The 20,732-nt window shown below is 50.6% G+C and overlaps 2 protein-coding genes across 2 annotated transcripts in view; one reads left to right on the forward strand and one right to left on the reverse strand.

The window, feature by feature from the left end:
• LMF1 (lipase maturation factor 1) overlaps positions 1–11,025 on the reverse strand; it is a 181,113-nt gene extending 170,088 nt beyond the window's left edge. Inside the window, exon 1 of the mRNA XM_035339731.1 lies at positions 10,867–11,025. Within this exon, the coding sequence (XP_035195622.1) occupies positions 10,867–10,882 (16 nt within the window). The 5' untranslated portion in view covers positions 10,883–11,025. The remainder of the gene's footprint in view (positions 1–10,866) is intronic.
• The window catches only part of SOX8 (SRY-box transcription factor 8), a 22,702-nt gene continuing 12,447 nt past the window's right edge, over positions 10,478–20,732 (forward strand). Inside the window, exon 1 of the mRNA XM_035339723.1 lies at positions 10,478–10,493. The gene's annotated coding sequence lies outside the window, so the exon portion shown is untranslated. The remainder of the gene's footprint in view (positions 10,494–20,732) is intronic.

Below are 20,732 nucleotides of genomic sequence, written 5' to 3' on the forward strand. Positions count from 1 at the left end.
ACTTTGGTGAGAGGGAAAGCTGCAGGAGCTGCCTGCCATAAATCCAGGCAGTACATTAGGCGAGAAAAAAGGGCTAAACTACAAAAGCACCAAAAATTGACCTTATTTCCATCTCCTTTGCTACTTTCAAGTACTCAAAGACTTGTCTCCTTTCCCAGTTCTCCATTCCCTTGCCAGCCCAGCTCCTCCAACCCGCCAGCCCTCGTTCTGTGCTGCTCCCAGGGCTGTGCCTCTTCCTGCACAGCACCACGAGGAGACACGATGCTGGCTGACACCTCCCGGCCGCACAGAGAGGAACCCTCACCCGCTGCTGTCGTGTGCGTGACACCCCTGAAAGATCCAGCTTAGGTGCCTGAAATCTCGTTTGGTGAACCACAGCACGCTAACCAAATGAAAGCCGTGAACACTTCAGGACTAAAACCATCTTTTCTCTTCATCTATTTTTACACACGTACACACATCTTCATATACACACTCCGTACCTTGCCCTTGGGAATCCACTTCCTCAGCGCACTGCCTCAAAACAAAGGAGCCAGTTGGCAAATACCACTCGCAAGAGACCAAGAGGCTGCGAGCCCATCAAAACGGGATGACAGACTTAGTCTAGTGCACCATTAATTTCAGAACATCATTAACTTAAAAGTGCGGGGGTAAGAAACATTTTTGACAGCTGGTTTCAGTTGCTGCCAAGCCTTTAGCATTGCACAGTGGTTGCGGGGGGAGGAAATAAGCTAGGATGGTAGTAAATGAAACCACTCGGCTGGTTTCTGGATTCGCTTTATTGTGGTCGCAGATCTCTAAAAACTGGGATTCTGCGCTCTGTAATTACAACATCCACATTTAAATGGAAGGAACGGGGATAACGTTTAAAAAATGGCTGGAAGAGGAGCTTTATGCCTCAGTTTGCACATGGTGCTGGGAAAGGTGCCTGAGCAGAGCTGGAGCAAAGCAGAGGACGAGGAACGGCACGGCCGTCCTGCAGCAACGCCGGGTGCTTGCACACCCTCTCCCCATGCCATGCACCCCACGGCGAGCCCTCGAAGCCATACACCCTTTTATTTTCCCCTTGCAAGGCACGGAGCAAGGCTTAGTTAAAGACCAAATGTGAGCTACCCACCTAAGGGCCGGCACTCGCCAAGTTTTCTGCCTGTGCTCATTTCCGACACTGCAGTCATTATGAGCCCTGGCGTACATGACGGCGGAATTTGCCAAACTCGAGTGAAGTCTGCTTTGGTTAAATCCTTCCAGTGCCAAAACCAGATGCTGAAATGGCAGCCTTGAGAAGCCCGCTCTGAGCTGCTCCTTACAGCCGACTGCGAATTGAAGGCAGGAAAGGTGTGAAGGGGAGCGGGAAGCAGCATGGGGACACCAAAGCGCCCCACAGCCACCTCGCCCTGCTTCGCCCGCAGACCTGCCAAAATCCCCGTGCTCTCCTGCACGGCCACTTTTGGTGAACAAAAGCATGTGCAGAGCCAGCACAACGGGCGCTGATGGAAGATGAAGGGGGCAGCATCAGCTGGAATAGGTTCACACCCTGGAACACGAGGCACAGGAGGGCTGCAGCCCGGCTTGGTCAGACACTGCAGCAGAAAGGTTTTGTGTGCCAGCTGCCAGCATACTGACACGTAAAATCTGAGGAAAACTGCATTTCAGTAATTACATTCCATGAGGAAAACAAATTAATTGCATTAATTTCTCTCCAAAGGTTGGGGGCCCCCCCCCGCCGGTGCTGACCATTCAGAAACGGAACACAGTTCCCCATTAAATGGGGTCTGCACCAAGGCTACGGGTTTTGGTGGCAGCACGGCAATTTCTTCTACGCTAAGTTCCCGAAGACATCAGCTATCCTAATGCAAGCTTCCACCTACTTTCTACCACAGACCCTTCCCCCAGGAGAGCGCTCTGTTTCTGCGGCCGCTGTCCTCCCGTTCCCCAGCACAGCGCTGCGCAGATCTGGGACAGTAAGGACTCAGCCCCGCAGGTCACTGCCGTGCTGGGGTAACCCCAACCCAGAAAAGAGCCTGCCCCACTGGTGGCGAGCACTGCTCTCAGGAATAAATTTCTGGATTAAGACCCTTGGGGAAGTTAGTAAACACAGATCCCACCAGGGCTTGGACCCTTCCCTAAGCCTTGATTGCTTTTCGGCTGCACCAATCGCTGTATTAACATTCTTTCCAACCACAGCTGTTTGAGAAGTTAGATGAGTTAAGCAACATGAACGTGTGCTGGACCAGACTGGGTGCATGAAGCTATTTGGCAAGTTACAGTTAAAAGAAATCATGAAAAAACATTAATCATTCTTTTCCTAAATCTTTCAGCTGTGGAATCAATACCCAAGTCTCCATACTGCATACAGCTGGCAATTGGATGTGCCAGATAATAAGCAATTAAAAAAATATTTGTCTCAGTCTCTGGCAAAGCCCCATGGTACATCAGACACCGCGCAGCCATGCCACTAACCACATAATCTTCTGATAATTTCTGTGCTCTCATTTTCTCATCGGCCGTGATTTGCAGAAGCGATTGGAAGCTAGAGACAGTTTCTGCAAAGGAACCAGTGGGATGTTATTAGCTGTCCGTACAGTACACACAGCTCCCCGTGCAGATGCTTCACCCCATGTCCCGTCCTAATTGCTTCTGATGTTGTAACATTTCTCCTCATGAAATCAAGTTCAGAGCAGGGGAAGCAGAAAGGAGGCGAAAGAAAACCCCTCCTTGCCTTGTGCTAACATTCGCTGTGCTATCCAAAGCACTGTGCCCTACGAGGGTAAATCATTTTGTCAGGCTTCCTACGAAGCAGAGCAGCAGACACACACCACTGCTTTTCTGTGTTGTCCTCGTACCACGAGCAGGTAGCAGCCCTGACACTTAGACAGAAGCGATTCGGGATTAACTAACAAGATTACAAAGCCATCAGCCGGCCTCAGAGGCCATGAACACGGAGCGCACGCCGTGGCACGAGGGGCGCGGGCAGCAATGGGACACAGGGGATGCACCCAGCAGCACTAGTCAGTGCCCCATTCACATCCCAGGGGACCCTCAACATGATGCTTTGGTGTGGACAGAGACCAGCTCCTTCCCTCCTAGTCAATTAGTGACTTTAATAAGCCTTTGATTAACTTACAGCAGATTTAAATTTTAAAAAATCCTCCAAAGGTGCTATTTTTGAGTGAAGCAAAGCCAGTAGCCATAGCAAGTGAAAACACTATATACAATCAATTTAAGAGGGAATTGCTTAAAAAGAGGGAAGTTGAAGAGGAATTAGAGACATTTAAATTCCTCCAGGCATTCCTATTATATAGATAAAACCAATCATACCAATCATAGTGGTGCTACCCGCTACAGAAATTAACATCCTCGGCAGATGCTGCAATCTCCCATGCCGCAGTTGCTCAAGAAACCCTGGCACACCATCTGATCAAAACCACTTCTCTCATTCTTCAGAGCATTTCAAGGGCAAGCTGGACTTGCCACGGGTCAGTTCTCCTCCAGGAATACACCCGTGGAAGCAGGCAACAACCAGACTGATACAGCCTGAGATGCCATCCCGTGCTGGCCTGCGAGGCATTTGGCAGCGCTGCTTCCACCAGCAGCTCATGCAGAGCTTCAATTCCTGTCTCCACCAGACCTGGCTGCTTCACCAGGTGGATCTGCGCCTGCCTTCTCAGCCCACCCTTGGACTAACGAATGGTTTCTGGAGAAGGCACGGCAGGGACGTGCTCAGGCCTCCTGGGACACCCAACCACGCTCCTTGCTCCGACCCAGACCTTCACTTCCCCATTAAGCGGTCTTCAAACGCCAGCCTTCAGCAGCCTGATGCTCCAAACCCGTGCTCACGACTCTCGGGGACTGAGGATGAAGAGCAGAGACATGGCCCAGCCTCCATGCCGAGGGGGCAGCGAGGGGCTGGCCCCTCTCAGCGGCTGCCGAGCCAAAAAGCCAGCCCAGGGCCAGGAGGGGAAGCCTTAAACACGCTGGGGGCCGGGGGGAGAACGTGAAATGATTCATTTCTGACATCAGCCGTGATTAAATTTTAATCTCTCGAACACAAATATGGTTCTCGTTAGCCTCATTAGTTCCCAGTTGTAGTGCAGGCAGCGGTGTCACATGGCATTAATCTCTGTTTTCATTAATGTGTCATATCAACCCCTCGCGTCTGCTCACAGCCTTCTTTGAAACTGATCCGCTGCCTCTCTTCTGCAGGAGGAGGAAGTGCCAAAAAGCAGCTTCCTCGACAGGAAGGATGACCCCCCGAGATCCTGCAACTCTTGGTTTACGTTTCCAGAGATAATCTTTTCTTTCTGGGGAAGGAGGGAGGGAAGCTTGGAATAAAGGGATGCGAGGCTGTGATCCACAGTAACAAAGAAATTCCTGAGGTTTATGGCCAAGGCAAGGGCCAGATAAAGGAATGAGATAGTCCAAGTTTCCTTGTTGTTGTTGTCCTTGGGATACTTGGGAGAGCTAGAAAAATAAAGCCAGGTTGCAGAAAGGGGTCTTTGCAAAGTTCAAATGACTCCAGGTTAGCATACACACCAAGGTGGTAATTGTTAATGTGACTGACCTAAAAACCTAGACACTTTTTAAAAGTGGTATTAATTTTTGCTTGCGTTTCAAAGGTTAACATCTGAAAAGCTAACATTAATTAAACCTTAGTCCTCTAGTGCAACCCTTGTATTCCTTCCAGACCGGCAGATAAGGCAGGATACAGACTAATGGAAAGACCCTGCCAAGATCACATCATTAAATACAGCAACGTACAGCTCAGCTCCTGCCGATACAGAGGTCTTAGCAAACTTTCCAGGCAAACCAAGCACACCAGTGAAACCCAGGACACCCACGCTCCTGCTCCCTACTTGCACAGCTCACGATCTTTCAGTGTTTGCTTGCTCAGGGGCAGTCACGAAAGCCTCAGCGAACTACCCACGCTACTGAATAAAATGTGCATTAGCTCAGACGCACCAAGCCCACGTGGATATGTTCGTTCACACTTGAGGTGGCTCTGGTTTGCTGGAGGCTCAGCGGATGATTCTTCCATCTGAATTTTGCACATCAGACGAGGTCTCTTCTGGCCTTAAATGACCATCCCTGTAAGTGCTACGCCCTCATCATAAGAGGGTCACAAACCAGCACACTTTGGGAATGAAGTTGCCAAATCCAGCCCGCAGTTCACGCGTTGCTTGATTTACAAGCTGGAGTACGAAACTCAGAAGAGATCTGTTCCCAGCTTTTACTGAATGGGAAGACACTAGACAAAAACCCAAGTGCTTTAAATAAAATAATAATAAAAAACAACACCAAAGCTATAGACATCAAAGAGGAAAGAAAATTGGGAAGAGGTACATCTGATGGCTACTAAAGCCCTCCTGGAGAGGGAAAAATACAGCCTTGAGCATCTCACCAGCCCCCTAGCATTTAATGGAGTTCAACCCGAACCATTCACTAGTTCATCTGCTAGCAGACAGAACACTGTGATTAAAGTCCTGCATAGGTCAAGTGGTTTTTAATGAGACCTATAAAACACAAAACCTCCATGACATACAAGGCTTTCTTCTTCCTCTATTGTAAATGAACTTCTGAGGACAGTAATTTAATGGCAATTAAATTACACACCTCACAGACATGCTTTCGTGACCTGCCGTATACCTGCCCCTCTATTAAGTTCTTAATATTAGAAGTTAAAAGCTATTAATATTACGTTCAATCAGCTAAACATAAAAAAGCAGGCATTTGGGGCCAGAAAGACAGACGCACGTCCTCTCTAGCAAAGTGCTGAAGCATCTGCAACTTCCTGGGAGCCACCTTGGCACACAGCCTTCAAAGGGCACCTGAGCACAGCTCCAACGGGACTTGCCAGCACCCTCTGGGGTTGCACCACGCTGAAGCACTGCTCAGATCCATCTTCCTTGCAGAAAAGCGTGCTTACATAGTCTTATTTTATCCTAAATATCTGTTAGCAGTAGCTCCACCAACATTTTCCACAAGGGAAGAACACGCTGAACAGAACGCTGCAGCCACCTCATGCTGTAACATTTTATTTATTGGCTTGTTTAACATATTCCCTTGAGCTCTTGTAACTCTACCAGAATCTTAGTCATGAAAGGAAAAAAGGCAATAGGATTTAAAAACCACAATTCTAGCTTTTGTATCGAGTGTCTTACAAACTGTACCACTGAATGCTTCTCTAGCAGTGGACAACGTTTCGTAAAATGAAAAATGCAATAACCACGGGAAAGGAAAGGGTTTTCAGATGACATTTGAATGTTGGGTGGCAGGGGGGTGGTTCTCTGAGGAAACAACAGAAGAAGAAACAGGAGATCAGTGGCAGAGTAGTTTAAGAGTTTGTTTATATAAGAAAATGTAATAGCTCTCTGGAGACACCTTACTGTGGGATAAAAGTGATTTTATTCCAGAATTACGAATTCACTTTGGAAGTGCATTAGCTATTCTGGTACAAAAAATGATTTAACTTCTGCTAGAACACCTCTCCCAGCGAGCCCGGCCTGACAAAGGACCTGTTCTGCTGATGGCCCATCCCTGCAGACGTGTGCCCCGGCACAACCCACAGGGAATAAAACCACAAATGGAGGCTTCGTGAGGTCACCCGCAACAAGTATTTTTCCTTTTAAACAAAGGGGCAGCTTTTCCCATTCTTGTTCAAATCTATTACAATCCTTCATATTAATACTCGGGAGGGAAGGAGCAGGGAGAAAGGCAGAGCCATTTGTATTGGACCTACAGGGCTGCATCATTCTGCTAGGGACTGGGCCGAGACAAGCAGGACTTGCAGTGTAAAAAAAGTGGACATTAAAGTATGAGGTTCCCATTACATTTTTTTTTAGGCATCTCTAGTTTCATTAAAAAGCTTCAGTTAAACTCGGACCACTTTTCACTCTTGTTATTTTACTGAAATGAAGAATAGTCTACAGCAACAGCAAGAAAACCAGCGCAGCAATTAAGCATTTCTCCCAGCCTATGGGTCAGACATTTAACACTCTTTTGTGCTCTTGCAGTGCTGCTGGATGCCTGACAGCCTCCTCCTACTTCAAAAGGAGAAGTTCAGAAAAATCCAGCATCTTAAGACAGATACACTGAGCTCGTGATACCAGCGTGGCACCATTTCGTGCATGCCCCGTAACACGGAGAGTAAGCCCAGGTTTAGCCTGAGCAGACCCTGAATATCACAGCTTGCTGGGGAACAAAGTGCCCAGAACTACAAAAGCTGCCCTATGTATTCCACTTAAAATTCGGCAAAGGCAGTCTCGGCCCCACATTTCACAGGTACCAAAGTTAATCCCTGAAAGCTAGCCTAGCTTTGAGCACAACCAAAGCACACCTTGTTTCATACAGTTCGCCTATGCTTTGGCATAGCCAACAGCAAACTAGCAAAGTTAAGGGTTTAGGGCCAGGACAGCATCCTGGCCCCAGTTCTCAGCTTCTGAGGTTCCCAAAGCACTCCTTATCCTGCGAAATCCATCACAGACCTCACACCAACCCGCTGCAGGAACAGCTTTCTTCCCTCAACGCACAGTAGCTTTTTAAACCCCGTGTGCTCAGAGTACCAGGGACCATCCAGAAGGGCAGCTCCATCCTCTAGTACTTGGCCCTGCCGTTTCCTGCTGATTCTGTAATTCTGTGATTCCTCCGAGGACGCAACCCCAGAGTTTGGGCACAAGTGGCCTCATTTCCCCCCAGCCCCTCATTTCCCGCAGTCATTAGCTACCTTCCTTCGCCATCCAGTCAGGCACCTTTCTCCTTCTGGATTTTAAATCCTATTTTTTTTTTGGTCTGTGTGTGCTCTTAAGCACCAAATGAAGGTGCTATCATACTCTCAGGGACCTTTGGCTCGTCCCTTGTGGTGCTGTCACGGCGGGCTCAGCTCCCCAGGCACACGATCAGCCGGCAGAGCTCGGGGCAGGCAGCATGTCCTGCCTCTCCCCCGGGACGTTCTGCTCTTCCAAAGCTTCCCTGACTCTGAGCCCAAGCCAGCTGGGCAGCAGTTGAAAGACTCGCTCCTTCAGCAGCACTCGGGGTCTGGAGACTCCAGCCCAAAACAAATAGAAGCGTTTCAAATTAAAATGGAAAAAAAAAAAAAAGAGGCAATAAAAGGAATAAATTGTTCCTCACTGGCTTAAAGAGAACTCTGTTTTTCCTTGTCCCCCCGTTCCTTCCCTGAACCAGTTTCCCCCTCAGCAGCCGAGGAGCGTTTGCTGGATCAGCCCAGGGGTCCGTGCCCAGCCGCACCGGCCCGCAGGACTCGGCGCCTGCGGAGCACCATTAGGTCTGCCTGCACAACCAGCACAAATAACGGGGCCGCAGGGGGCATTTCTCATCTCAGACACCTTCATCAAGTCACCCTGAACCCTGATCAGGAAAGCCTGATAACGTTATCTTTTGCCCTTTTCTGAGAAGTCACTGAGGTCTTCAACAGATGCTTTGGAGAAGAATCAAACCCCATCAAAACCTCTCCACCTGTCCACACCTGGGAGTCAAAGTTAAGAGACCACCTAACACCACCTGAAAATCAGTGCAGGAAGTTCCAAAGCCACCCCAGTTCCAAGGCCAGCGCCGCCACCCACGTTCAGCAGAGTTCTCCACATCTCAGGTGCTCTCAGCCTGTACCAAGTGCCACCACAAATCTCTGGTGGATGATGAGAAATTATTTACAACCCCCTCCCTTCTCTCTCCCCACATTTCCTTGCACTGCACCCAGCGTCCCCCTCTCCAGGGAACTGAATGTCACAGTATATGCACAATAATAATATGTTTTTGACCACCCAGTGACCCATTTCAGAGGATCTAATGAAAAACGTAACCACAGATGACTGAATTGTACTGTTGGGTTGCTTTGATTCCCTTCTCCTACCCCTCGGAGAAAGGACCTAATTTCCTGTTTAAAGCGCTTGATGCCGCAACTGAGATGAAGCTGAGGCAGCACCACCTTTCCTTCCCACCCACCTTTTCTCTCACCCCCTTCCCCAGAAGAGCCTGCCCCGTTCCCGCGCTGTTATTGCTGCATACCTGGAGCTGAATGCTTGGGGCAGTGGAACTTGCAAACTCCAAAGTAGCGAAGGAGGCAAAAAAAAAAAAAAAAAAAAAAAAAAAAAAAAAAAAGGCCTTATCTCAAAAATCAAGAGGCAATTCCTTTCAACCACAGCATCCACAGAATGCAAGCTCGGGGCTCTGCTTGCATTCCTGCTAGCCAGCTCATTGTCTTCGGAGCTGCACAGAGACCTAAGGCTTGGTCCTGAGCTTCAAAACCCCCTCAGAGGAGGTGTTTGGACACGGTCTGCTGGACACTGCTGGTGCTTCAGCACACCAGGGGAAAAAGGCTCACCTCTATCCCCTTGTCCTTTCGCTTCTCCCTCAAAGACTTGGAACACTGAACAGCCACTCAGAGCTACGTGGGCACAAGTGGATGCCTTTCGGCAAAACCTTAGGACCCCCCAGCACCTGCAGAGGGTGCACACCTCTGCCTTCAGCCCGCCTTTTCCAGGACAGGCGACTGGGAGCAGAGGAGCAGTGCAGGACACTCCAGTTGTTTTTTTTTCTTTGGTTGGTTGTTTTTAAAATTGAAATCTTAACATTAGAACTCTGCTAATGCCACACTGGTACGCTGAGCACTCCAAATTGCCTTAGGAGCACTAACAAAGCTCGTTATGCTAATTTCTTCGTTAGCCTGCTCCTCAAGGGCCAGGTCAAGCCTTCAGCCTCCTACCACACAGGCTCACCCTCCAGCTTAAATCATGCTGTGCTTTGGCAGTGGGGGGAGCATTATTCCCACCCCATCCCACCTCCACACAGAAGTCAAGCAACACATCCAGATTTTGCTGCTACAAGGGCAGAGACCCCTTATCTCTGGGGAGCAGGATGACGCTTGAATTCTTGCCCTGTAGTAACATATCCAGAAAAAGAGACAAGCAATTTCGGAATAACTTGGAAACGGGCAGCAGAAAGCAACTTTTTTCAAATTGTGGCTTCCTTTCACAGTCTTAAGTTCACGCTGAGTTAAGAGCTCAGAGAACAGAGCTTTTCAGAAAAGCGAAGCTGTTATCCTTCACCCACTTACATACCAGCTGGAGTAGGAGAGGAATGAATGGGACAGGACTAGATGCAGGGCCGCTCCGCCACATGCAAATCCTTAAAATTAAATTCACCGATCCCATGAACAATGAGGGTGCCCTGCCACATGCTGTGGAGCCAGACCATGCCGGCGACAGGTATCACATCCTCACTTTGGGCACCTCTTTGTGGCCTGGCCTTTCAGCTTCCCAGAGTTACTGCACCAGCTCCAGGCAGGCAGAGGTGCAGGTACCAAGAGGTGAGCTAATGAAGTTGGGTTTCCCAAGGGCCCATTCTCTCTGGGGCCTTGGCATGAGGACCAGCTGAAGCCTGTCATCCAGGTGGGGCACTGACAATGCCTTTCTTTTTTTTTTTTTTTTGCCCCTGCAGCAAGGCAACGAGCAGACATTTCTCCTTTCCTTTTCCCCTCCCACAGGTTTTGTACATTTATCTGGAGGGCTGCAGCGCTCCTCCTCTGGATAGAACTGAAAATTGATAAACCATCTCAAAGGAATTCCCTTGCAACAGCCATAAAGGAAGGCACTGCACCAAAGGGGCAATGTGTAGCACGGCGTGTTATGCAGCTGCTGCTCCTCTCACAGAGGACGATGAAAATCAGGACTCATTTACTGGGCAGAAGACCAGGAGCATGCCTTTAAGTCATTTCTGCCAAATGCTGTCCTTCTCTCACATGCCCGCATCACTCCTTACCATGTTACCAACCTCAAAGGGTAATAGAAAATTAACGTGTACAGTGAACAACAAGAAATTGCAGAGAAAAGCAAAGCAGAGAGACTGTTAACCTACCAGATCTGTCCAACATTGACCAAGGAGAGGTAGAGAACCCACAGGACAGCCATGAGGACCATGTTCGCACATCCAGTCACCAGTACAAAGGCTGAAGTTGCCAGGCCGACCACAGAGATGTTGTCCAAGATGCTGTCCATGTCCGACCAGTCCAGAAACCAGATGATTGTTGGGGCATAGCTCAGCGCATCCAGGTTTATCTTTCCTTTGAAATACTTTTTGACACTCTGCAGGTAGAGCTTACATGGGAGCAGCCCCTTTTCTCCTATCAGCTGCTTGTTTTGATGGTATGCCACCAGGAAGGCCACAACTAGAAGGAAAACAGAGAGAAAAAAAATAGTATTAGGAATTACCCAGAAATGTACCTTTTGAGTCCAGAGTTACAGAAGAATATTCACGTGTTGTGAAGGAATTTGTTCACATGTCCTCATCTCCACTACACTACAACGCAGTCACTTCTATTAACCACAATGCTGAAGGCAGAGGAATTCTGTCTTCACACCAGGAAATGGCACAGCATCTGTTTTGAGATAAAATTTCTCCTCAGCTGCTGTAAGGGACGTGCCACTTGCTTCTGGCAAACTCAACACCACACTTCTGGGAAAATCTCCCTGCGAGCACGCGACCTGACCCCGCACACAGCCAGGAGGCTCAGCCCAGCTCCGTCAGCCTCCGCATGACCCCGCGTCAGTCACATATGCTGTTCATCTCTTAATGCAGATGAGGAAAACAGCTTAATTGCATTGCAGATGCAGAGCGAAAGCAATGCACTAATTCCAAGACGTTTGGATGGAATTTGCTCCCTACTAAAAGGATTTGTAGAGGATGCACCAAGAAACCCGCACACTGATACCGGGGAGCACAATTTAAGCAGCCAGAAGGGTGCCCACAGCTGTACTTCCTGACCCCCTGCATTTCAGTTGCACAAAATACTTTGCAGTGTCACACCTCCATCACAAATGGTGGTGGTGGTGACAGAATATCCACCGTTCCCAGCACGTACAGCCCATGGCAGATTTTATCCACAACGTTATGCTTTGACTTCAGGGGACAACCTCCCGCCACTTTTACGGAGTGTTATCTGGGCATTTATCAAGTATTGGAATTTGTCCTCATATTAAATAAACTTAATATTTCACAAGACTGTTAATGAGACAGCTTAAAGTCATAGACAGCATTCCAGTGGTGCCCAAAACACACCTTTGTTTGTCTGGCAGCGTAATGGTTAAACACTGCGATAGCAAAGGCCGGTAGTTACGGTATGGGCTGACCTGGATCCTCGCACATCCTGGTAGGTTGGAAATGCAAAGACTTAATATTTTGCCGTTCTCTAAATTGCTACTTTTTACGTGTCACTACGGCTCTCTTCTATAGGATCTATGCTCTTGCACTGGACAATCTTAGAAGAGCCAGATGCTTTTTTTAACAGCACATAAGCAATTTAATTACAGATTATAGACCTAGAATTTGATGTTCTACAGAGCAAGTTGGTCAGCTTCTAGGGATTATCTCATATTTTAGGCATCTCCTCTAGTTACCAATTTGCAGTTTGTAACTGCAGTAATCTCCATTTCTCAGGAAAAACGAAGGCCGACATTTCCTGATTAGGCTCCACACGTTTTGCTCCCAGCAGCTAACTTACCCACGTTTCAGGCATTATCCAAACACCAGCCACGTCGCACGCAGCAGTAGCTGAGGTCTTACAAAATGCTAATTTATCTCCCCCCAGTCCTCCTTCGTTAATGATCAATTCTGTTTTCTTCCTTATCTGAACGCTGCCATTCTGCAAACAAAAAACGCTGGTGCTCGTCTGGTCGCTGTCTCTCACTGGGAACCCCAGTAGAAAGCCCGACTGAAACTGAACCCCGAGTCCAAGCCTGGACCCCCATTTCCTTCAGGCCAGCAATCACAAGTCTGCAGCCCCAGGGAATAAAAACGAACGTCCCATTTCCCCCCAGACACACGGGAAGGTCTCCCACGGACTACAGCTAACCCCGTAACACCTGCTGCACCTCCCTGCACGCTGCAGGTATTTCAGTCTCACTGGGAAGTCACCACGAAGCCACAATCCCACAGCCCCGAGGTCAACTGCGAGGGTTCCCACTGATGTCAGCAGGTCCTGAGTCCCAGCACCGACACAAAGCTGGGGGTTTCACTGCTTGCATCTCTTTCTGCCCATCTTTTATACACCAAGAAGGACTTCACATACTGATAAAGACTCACAGAATATTTTACTCAGTTATGGACAGGAAAAAACTGTCTGCAGCACTAAGGAATCGGGTTTGTACAGCAAATTAAATGCTCTGTATTTTAGATTTTAACGTTCTGTATTGTAAATGTTCTGTATTTTGTATTTTTCTACCAATACTTTGTTCAGCACAGCTGTGTAATCAGAAAGCCTAACACATAAAACCAGTAGAAACAACGCTTCTGAGCCTCAGACAGTATCTTCAGTTCTGGGTCAAAAAAGAAAAAGACCAACTTTACCTTAAAACTCCACAGCTTGAGTTCCCCTGATTAGCACTGCAGTCTGCTGCCCAGTTTTCCAAAAGTGCTAATCAAATTCACCTCTAAACGCCACAGAAATTGCTGCCCCGACCCGTAACTGCTACGCAATTTTTTTTCCTTAAAAAAATCTAAATTAGACCCCTGTACAGCATGCAAGATAAACAAGGAAAGGGCAAATTAGGAAAAGCAAACTATAGCAATTGAAGAAAAGTACACATTGTATGTACAAAAGACTGTGCAGCCTTTTTAGGTCTGAAAGCAGCAATGACTGCATTACAGGCTGGCGTGAGCTGCACATCCAGAGACTGCACAGCCTGGGCTCCAGAGTGGTTTCCCTCTGAACACCGACTGCTTTCAAGACACTGCACTGCTGGTATTATACGTGCAAGGTTTTCAGGGCTAAGCCCCATCAGCAACAGCCCTCCTTTGATGACACTCATCCGCCAAGACAAATGCTGAAGGAGCCACCTGCTTTTGAATCCATGACCCAAACCTTTGGGGTGCACGGCTGGCGAGCGCCGTTCATGGCCTGCACGGTTTTTGGGGCTCCATCCCTGACCCAGCTCCCTCTCCTGGACCTCCCCAGGCCAAGCCGCTGCCTCGTGCCATGCTCCTGCTCATCTCCAGCATCTTCTGGAGCACCTCTGGAGGACATATCCCGTTCGTACCACCCGCTTCCCAAACCCCACCAGCAGGTCATCCAGACCCACCCTGCCATGGCACCGGCTAAACCTTCAAGGGGCTTCACCCTGTAGGCAGTGGTACCCACGTCCACCCTCCAGAAACATGCAAGGGGGAAGATAAAGACGGATTCTGCAAAGGATTTCAGCAATGCAGGAGGTGCATTCACCCCAGGAGGGGTGAAAAAAAAAAGTTATCAGCTTGTCAGTGCTTCTTCTCCCTGAACACCTCTCCAGAAGCTGAACCCTTAAATCGACTATTACAGACACTGCTTCCTCCAGGGAAGGATCCCTCCAGGGATCTTCACTTTGATCTTGGCTTAGTCAGAAGAAAAAGTCCCTTTTGCCCCCAAAGCTTGTGCTTTTGTTCCTCTTCCTTAACCCCTACTCTGAAGCCTCTCACCTTTGGCCTTGCACTTGGGGATTTTCCACTCCCCATCTTCCCGCTCCCTGCGGGCAAATAAAACATGGTCAGCGAGCCTGCTTCCACCTGGGGCACTGCCTGGCGGGCCTGCTGTGCTGCCAGGGCACGGGGGCAAGGTTACCCGCTTCTGGTCTCCCCCTGCTTCTCCCCAGGGGCTGCTGTAGGAACCCGAACCCATGGGGCAGTGCTCCAGCCAGCCCCGGCTGCCCACCCGTGCAGGTACACTGGGCTCAACAACCCTTAGGGGTCACGGCACTGCCCTGCTTCCCTGCAGCCTCTCCAAACAAGCCGGGTCTTACTCAAAGGGATGCTGGAAGGGCAAGAGGAGCCTGGACCCGCAGCCGGCATCCTCCAGGCACCGCTGGTGGCCGTGCAAGCGGCAGCACCTCAGTACCACAGCTGCAGGCCTCTGCACCCCGCTCAGACGCCTCCTCCCTCCCCAGCGAGCCCAACCCCTGCCCCTGCAGGCCTCGGGCAACGCATTCACCAGCCCCAGACCTCACCCCCCAGCAGCACCAGCACCACCCCGGCTCGGCGCTGGGAAGCCCACAGCAGGCTCTCCATCAGTACTGTGGCACGGAGCAAGCTGGCACAGGGTCTGGTTGTCACCAGAGCCCTCCAGCCCCTCAGACTGGCTCTCACCTTCAGGTCCCACCTCACAGGAGTGTAACTGAGTAGGGAGCTTTTCCTGCGTTCAGGAAACACTTTCCCAGCCAGGATGCAGAAGCTGATGTTTTTCCATAGCTATCCCTTCCTGCGTCTCTGATGGGAACGATGCGAGGCTACGGGTGGGCTCCCAATCCAGGGGTGTCCCCTGCAGGCCCCCAGCACAACTGGGCACACACAACATTCTCCAGAGCCAGAATAAAGCCCTGTCACCTTCCCCACCACGCTGTGGCTGCACGCCGCGTGACCTTTTTCCCAATGCTGCCTGGATTTGGGTGCCTTCACCCATGCCAATCTCTCCTTTCTCCCCAGAGCACTTTTTTCTTCAGACTATTCACTCCTCTGCAGATAGAAAAAAAAAACCTCGGCTTCAGCGACTCCCATGCTCCCTCCCACTCAGGAGGCAGACGGAGCCTTTGACAGCTCACATGGGAGCACGCTCCTCCACCTGCTGCGAGCTGATCTTTACATAAGTAATACATGGAAATTGTCATCAACTGCTAATAGACCTTCACTACTTATCCTCACCTCGGAAGGTGCTTTACTGTATTTTTCCATTAATTCCCCCCCTTCCACCTTCTCCCTCCCCTCCCAGGCTCCTCTCTCCCCCAGCTGAAGGCGTTCCTTGTTCAAAGCCACATGCTACCAATAAACACAACTGGAGCATGCAGCACAGGAGTCACCCATCTGAAATGATTTGGTCTATCCGCATTGCCCTGTCACCTCAGTTCCTTTCCCCCGGTCCAGGCTCAGGCTGTCATGGTAGGAGAATGAGAGAATCCCATTCTTCATGCTCTGTAAAGATTTAAAGATGTGAAATCCAAGACTTTCCGGTCATATGGCTTTCTCTCCCCACCATTAAAAGAAGTCTCAACTTTTGCTTAAAGCCCAAACCACAAGAAGAAATGAACCAAAAGCACAGAGCTTTGCATGAAAACCAAACTACGTTTTACACACAAAAAAATGTCTGCCTGGAGCCATATATCAAGTGCACCTTTGACCCAATGAGGCATTCAAAAAAAAAAAGAAGCCCTATGCTGGATGCTGGCAAACAGAGGTTGTACTGCTGACAGGAAAAAGGGGGAGAATGCTCATGGTCTCCTAGCTGCTAGGAGAGTTTTCAGTTGATAAATTCCCCAGCAAAGTTCTGCGACACTAAAGCAAGAACACACAGTACTAAGCAAAGAGGAATAATGAAATCAAGCAACCTCCTTTTCATCCTGCAATCCTACAGCCACCAGTAAGCACGCACAGTCCGTTCTTAACTCTTCTTTGTTTTATTGCCGTTAGCAGCGGCGCTAAAGACTTCGGGGTGGTTGTGTCTGGGGGCTGTTTAAGTGCACACCTTCCCACCGCCTCTTTGCTTGAAATAGCGTGGAGCAAACACACCAGGCTGGGCTCTGGCGCTGCTCACAAGTTCCTCCACGGCACCCGGGCTGTTCAGAAGCACACCAGCAGCCGTCCAGCCTGCAGCCAAAGGATGCTCTGGGAAGACGCCTCTGCCCCTGAGCAGCTCCAGGCAAACAGCAGGCTGGGAGACAGGTTAGCTCCTTCTCAGTCCTTATCGCTTCCCTGAAACTATCACTGCTTGCTGTTAATTTATCTTCCTACAGTGCAAGTGCTTAGATCAGAACTAAATCTGCTTCTGCCACGCTTACTGGGCCCTCTCGTGCAGTTAAATGGGGAGCAGGGAGCTCGCTAGCCGACAGCGCTAACGTCCTGCCTGTGTGCAGACTCGCTAACAAGCACTGAGCTGAAATAAAACCATCCAGGGCAGCAAAAGTGTCATAAGCTACAGCAGCATCCTGGCTAGGCAATCTGAAAGCGCCTGGCAGCCTCTTCAAAAAACTGAGGGAAGAGCTAGGGAAAGCAGGGCAGACAGGGGAGGAAGGACACCAGGAGAGAGCCAGGAACCTGCAGGAAGTCCAACTCCCCCGAGGAGGCTTTAGATTTCAGAGCGAGGAAGAAGTAGCGTGAACCTCCCGTAGCCCCAGCTCTGGGGAAAGAAAATACTACTATTAAACAATACATGAGGAGAAGGAAGATAAACTGTATTTACATAATAGCTTTTATTTCAAAGCATTCTACAAAGCATGGCTGAAATTGGAAAGGGTGGTATCTAATTACTTAAGCTTCCACATCTGGAATCTGATGATAGTAATCATCCAAAAAGGGCACTTAAAATGATTTAGCAGGAGGGTGAAGGGAGCAAATAACACACATTTGTTGTCAAGAGCTTTGGGACCAGCTATTTACCTGTAACAGCTCCTCTACCAAGACCCCAAAGGCTTTCAGTACTTACAAAATGTCAATCCCTGCCATAAAGAACACGCAGCACAGGACCACGATGGAAAGACTTCAAATGTCAAAACTGCATTTCTCCAGGGCTCCCTGTCCCATGAATTAGAGATTGCAATTAGCCCATGAAGACAGGTCTTAGCCGTGGAAGCCTGACAGACAGGTGGTAACGGGCACACGGTACTGCACAAAGATGCCTCCGCAGATCAGAGAGGTGTCTGGGCAGCCGGGCACAGGGCAGGACCTACAGAGGCACTTCATGTACGTTAGCCCTCAGCTCAGACAACCCCGTGGGCCTTCCCTCACACAGGCAGCAAACCTCGCTGAGCACCTCCAGCTCGCACCCTTCTCCCCTTCCTTCCCCTTCCTTCAAGCAGCGGCGGGCTTGGTCGCTGGCCTCCACGAATCACCAGATCCTCTTCCACCTTCCCATCTCCAACCTGCCTCTCAGACAACAGCCGCTTTGCCAGGGACTTCCCAGGCCCTGGATGCTTCTGGAAACCCCCTTCAGAGAAAAAAATAAAAGGTGGAGAGCTGTTAAAACCAAAGGGGGCAGGGGAGAAGGGAGGGCACAACGGACACTTCACACCTGCCTGTCCTCCTTCCAGAGGTAAAGATGCAAAGGGAGGGCATCTCCGGGGCTTGCAGCAGGCAACAAAACAGCCCCTCAGCAGCAGACTTGTGCACCAGGGAAGGAGGTGAGGGACAGAACTGCCAAGCATGATATGGGGGCATGTCATCTCCACGTCACTGTACACCCCAAATGATGTTTATTAACCTAGGGGGTCCTTCACTCTCCCATCCCTCCCTGTGCACTCAGCAGGGAGAACAAGCTCCCAGCTCACGCAGCTCCACCGGCACGCAGGAGCTGCAGCCACGGGGGTGGCTGCTCTCCCTGACAAGGTGTCGTCCCCCCCCCCCAGAGGTTTTGTTTCTTAACATGGCAGGAATGAAAGGGTTACATTGAGAAGGGTGAAATGAAAGAAGGGGAAAAACATCCCACAACCCAGGAATGTCAAACTGTCACAACGCCATCAACCGTTTCCTCAGCAAGTCTGAGACTCGGTGTGTGCAGAATCGCCACGTCTGGGAAAAAACAATCTGTCAGAGTAAATGGTTCCATCTTCAGAAAAGAGAGCTGAAGAGGTGCTTGGCACAGAGGCTTAAAATTGTTTTCTGCTGTTTCTAAACCCAGGCTCACAGAAGAGATCAAAAGGCAACGCACCTTCCCTGGAGAGCATCCCACCCCGACAGCCATGTCGCGGTTTTGCAGCCTCTGACAGAGGGATCTGCTGGATCGTGGTCTCCCCCCCTCAGACACATCAATCAGTTCCTACCCCACCGAGGTCCCGGCTGTAGGCTGTGCGGCATCTCCCCCGTGTCAGGATCAGCGCTGGCGTCCCAACAACACCGAGGTGACAGCCAGAGTCGGAATCTGACCCGTCTCAAACCTGGCCCACGCTTCTGGCTTTGGGTCAGAAGATAAGAAATCGCCGTTACCTGACTGCAATCACACACAGGTTGCACAACGAGCAGGTACACTTTTCTCCTCTCATACCTCTCCATCATAAAGGACGGAGCCAGCCTCCTACCCTGTTCCTTCCAGCCTCTGCTTCTGGCACCTGATATCCTTCCTCCGAGGGTACCTCCCGGAAGGGTTTTCACACTCTCGACTGCGAAAGCATTTTGGGGCTCCCGGCCGCCATGTGCAGACATTTCTACTCATCTCCTCTTTGAGCAAATCCACCTCTTCTCCCTCTATTTGCAGTCACCATGCACTCAGTCAGCACCCTTCCATCTCTGCTTCCTCCTCTTGCTTTCATGTGCTTTTTTTTTTTTCACATTATAACTCACATCACCCTGAACACGATGCTTGCTCCTCACCTCTTACCACTCTAGCTGTCCCTCATGAGGTCTCCCACTCACCAGAAGGTCCCATTCCTTAGACTTGCTCCTTGCCATCCTCCACCTCAATGAATTTCCACCCCTGCAGCCTGCTCTCTCCTTCCTGCCTCTTCCCATCCAACACACCGCCGGCCTACGGGGCAGTGTTTGTTCCAGGACGCAACACATTTACAGCCCCAAATCCATGATCGGAAAGCAGCAGCCTCCACCGAACACGCAGTGGAGCACGCCGATCAGTTGTTCGTAAGGAAACTACCAACTGAGCTCTGGGAAACTCAGCAGTCTGGATTTACACACGGGGGAATATCAGAATCGCTTTCATTTTGACTGAAAGAGTCGTAACCCCGCATTTCACCGAGAGCTGAAACCAAACTAGAAACAGAGCACGTGTCAAAACCATACAAAACTACAACTTCTGCATGGTTTTGATGCAAAATAATCCAAGCAGGCTGGCAGCCTACAAATCCTAACGATTTTGTGGACAAATCTGGGGCAAGTTTAAAATTTGTAATGTAGCGTGTTACATGTCAGTTTGGGTTTCACTGCGAATATTTTTTCAGCGGCGGGCTCCGAGCACGGCTCTGTGCCTCGCTTGCCAAAACGAGAGCCAAACGCGCAAGGCTGAGGAGGAAAAGCAGCTTCACCACCTCAAGTTAGCGGCGACGCTGGGTGCTGAGGGGTAGCGCTGGCACCCAAGGGCGCTGTCTTCCTCTGGTCCTACGCGCAGCTCCTTAGCTTTAGCTCTCCAGCATCCCTCGAGATGAGTTTCTCTCGCAGCATCAGCTCGTGACACCTCTTGATAAAGGACAGCCGGACCCAACGCTGGGTGCAGGCAGAAGCGGGCTGTCTCCCTGCACCCACCCAGCCCTGTACCCCCTCTTTAGGGCAAGGGGCTCTCCCCAAACCCCGCTTCTGTCCCCCCAGGCACCCAAGCGCACACCCCGCCGCCCAAACACCGAGGCAGCTTTGGGCTGAGCCAGGCGGGGCTCCCTGGGGCGACGACCCCTGCACCACGGGGACCTGCGGCCGCACGGCCCCGACCCCCGGGGGCCGAGGGCTCCGCGGGCCGTCCCCGGCGGGCGGGCAGCCCCCAGCCCCGGGGCTCCAGGCTCTGCCGACGAGCCCTGCCGCCCCCAGCTCGGGGCCGGGTCCCCCCTTTCCTCGCTCCCGGGAGAGAGAGAGAGGAGAACCGAAAAGCGGCGCTGCCCTGCGGGAGCGCCGGGACACTCACGGTACAGCAGGGCGACGGCGCGCAGCAGCACGATGCGGGTGAGCCAGAAGGTGCCCGGCGTTACCGGCGGCACGAACCCGCCGCCGCCGCCGCCCGCTGCAGCCGCCGCCGCCTCCGCCGCCCTCCCCGGGGCCTCGGGGCCGCCGCCGCCCGC

Source organism: Oxyura jamaicensis, chromosome 14 (genome assembly GCF_011077185.1).
Source record: "Oxyura jamaicensis isolate SHBP4307 breed ruddy duck chromosome 14, BPBGC_Ojam_1.0, whole genome shotgun sequence".
NCBI classification, from domain to species: Eukaryota; Metazoa; Chordata; class Aves; order Anseriformes; family Anatidae; genus Oxyura; species Oxyura jamaicensis.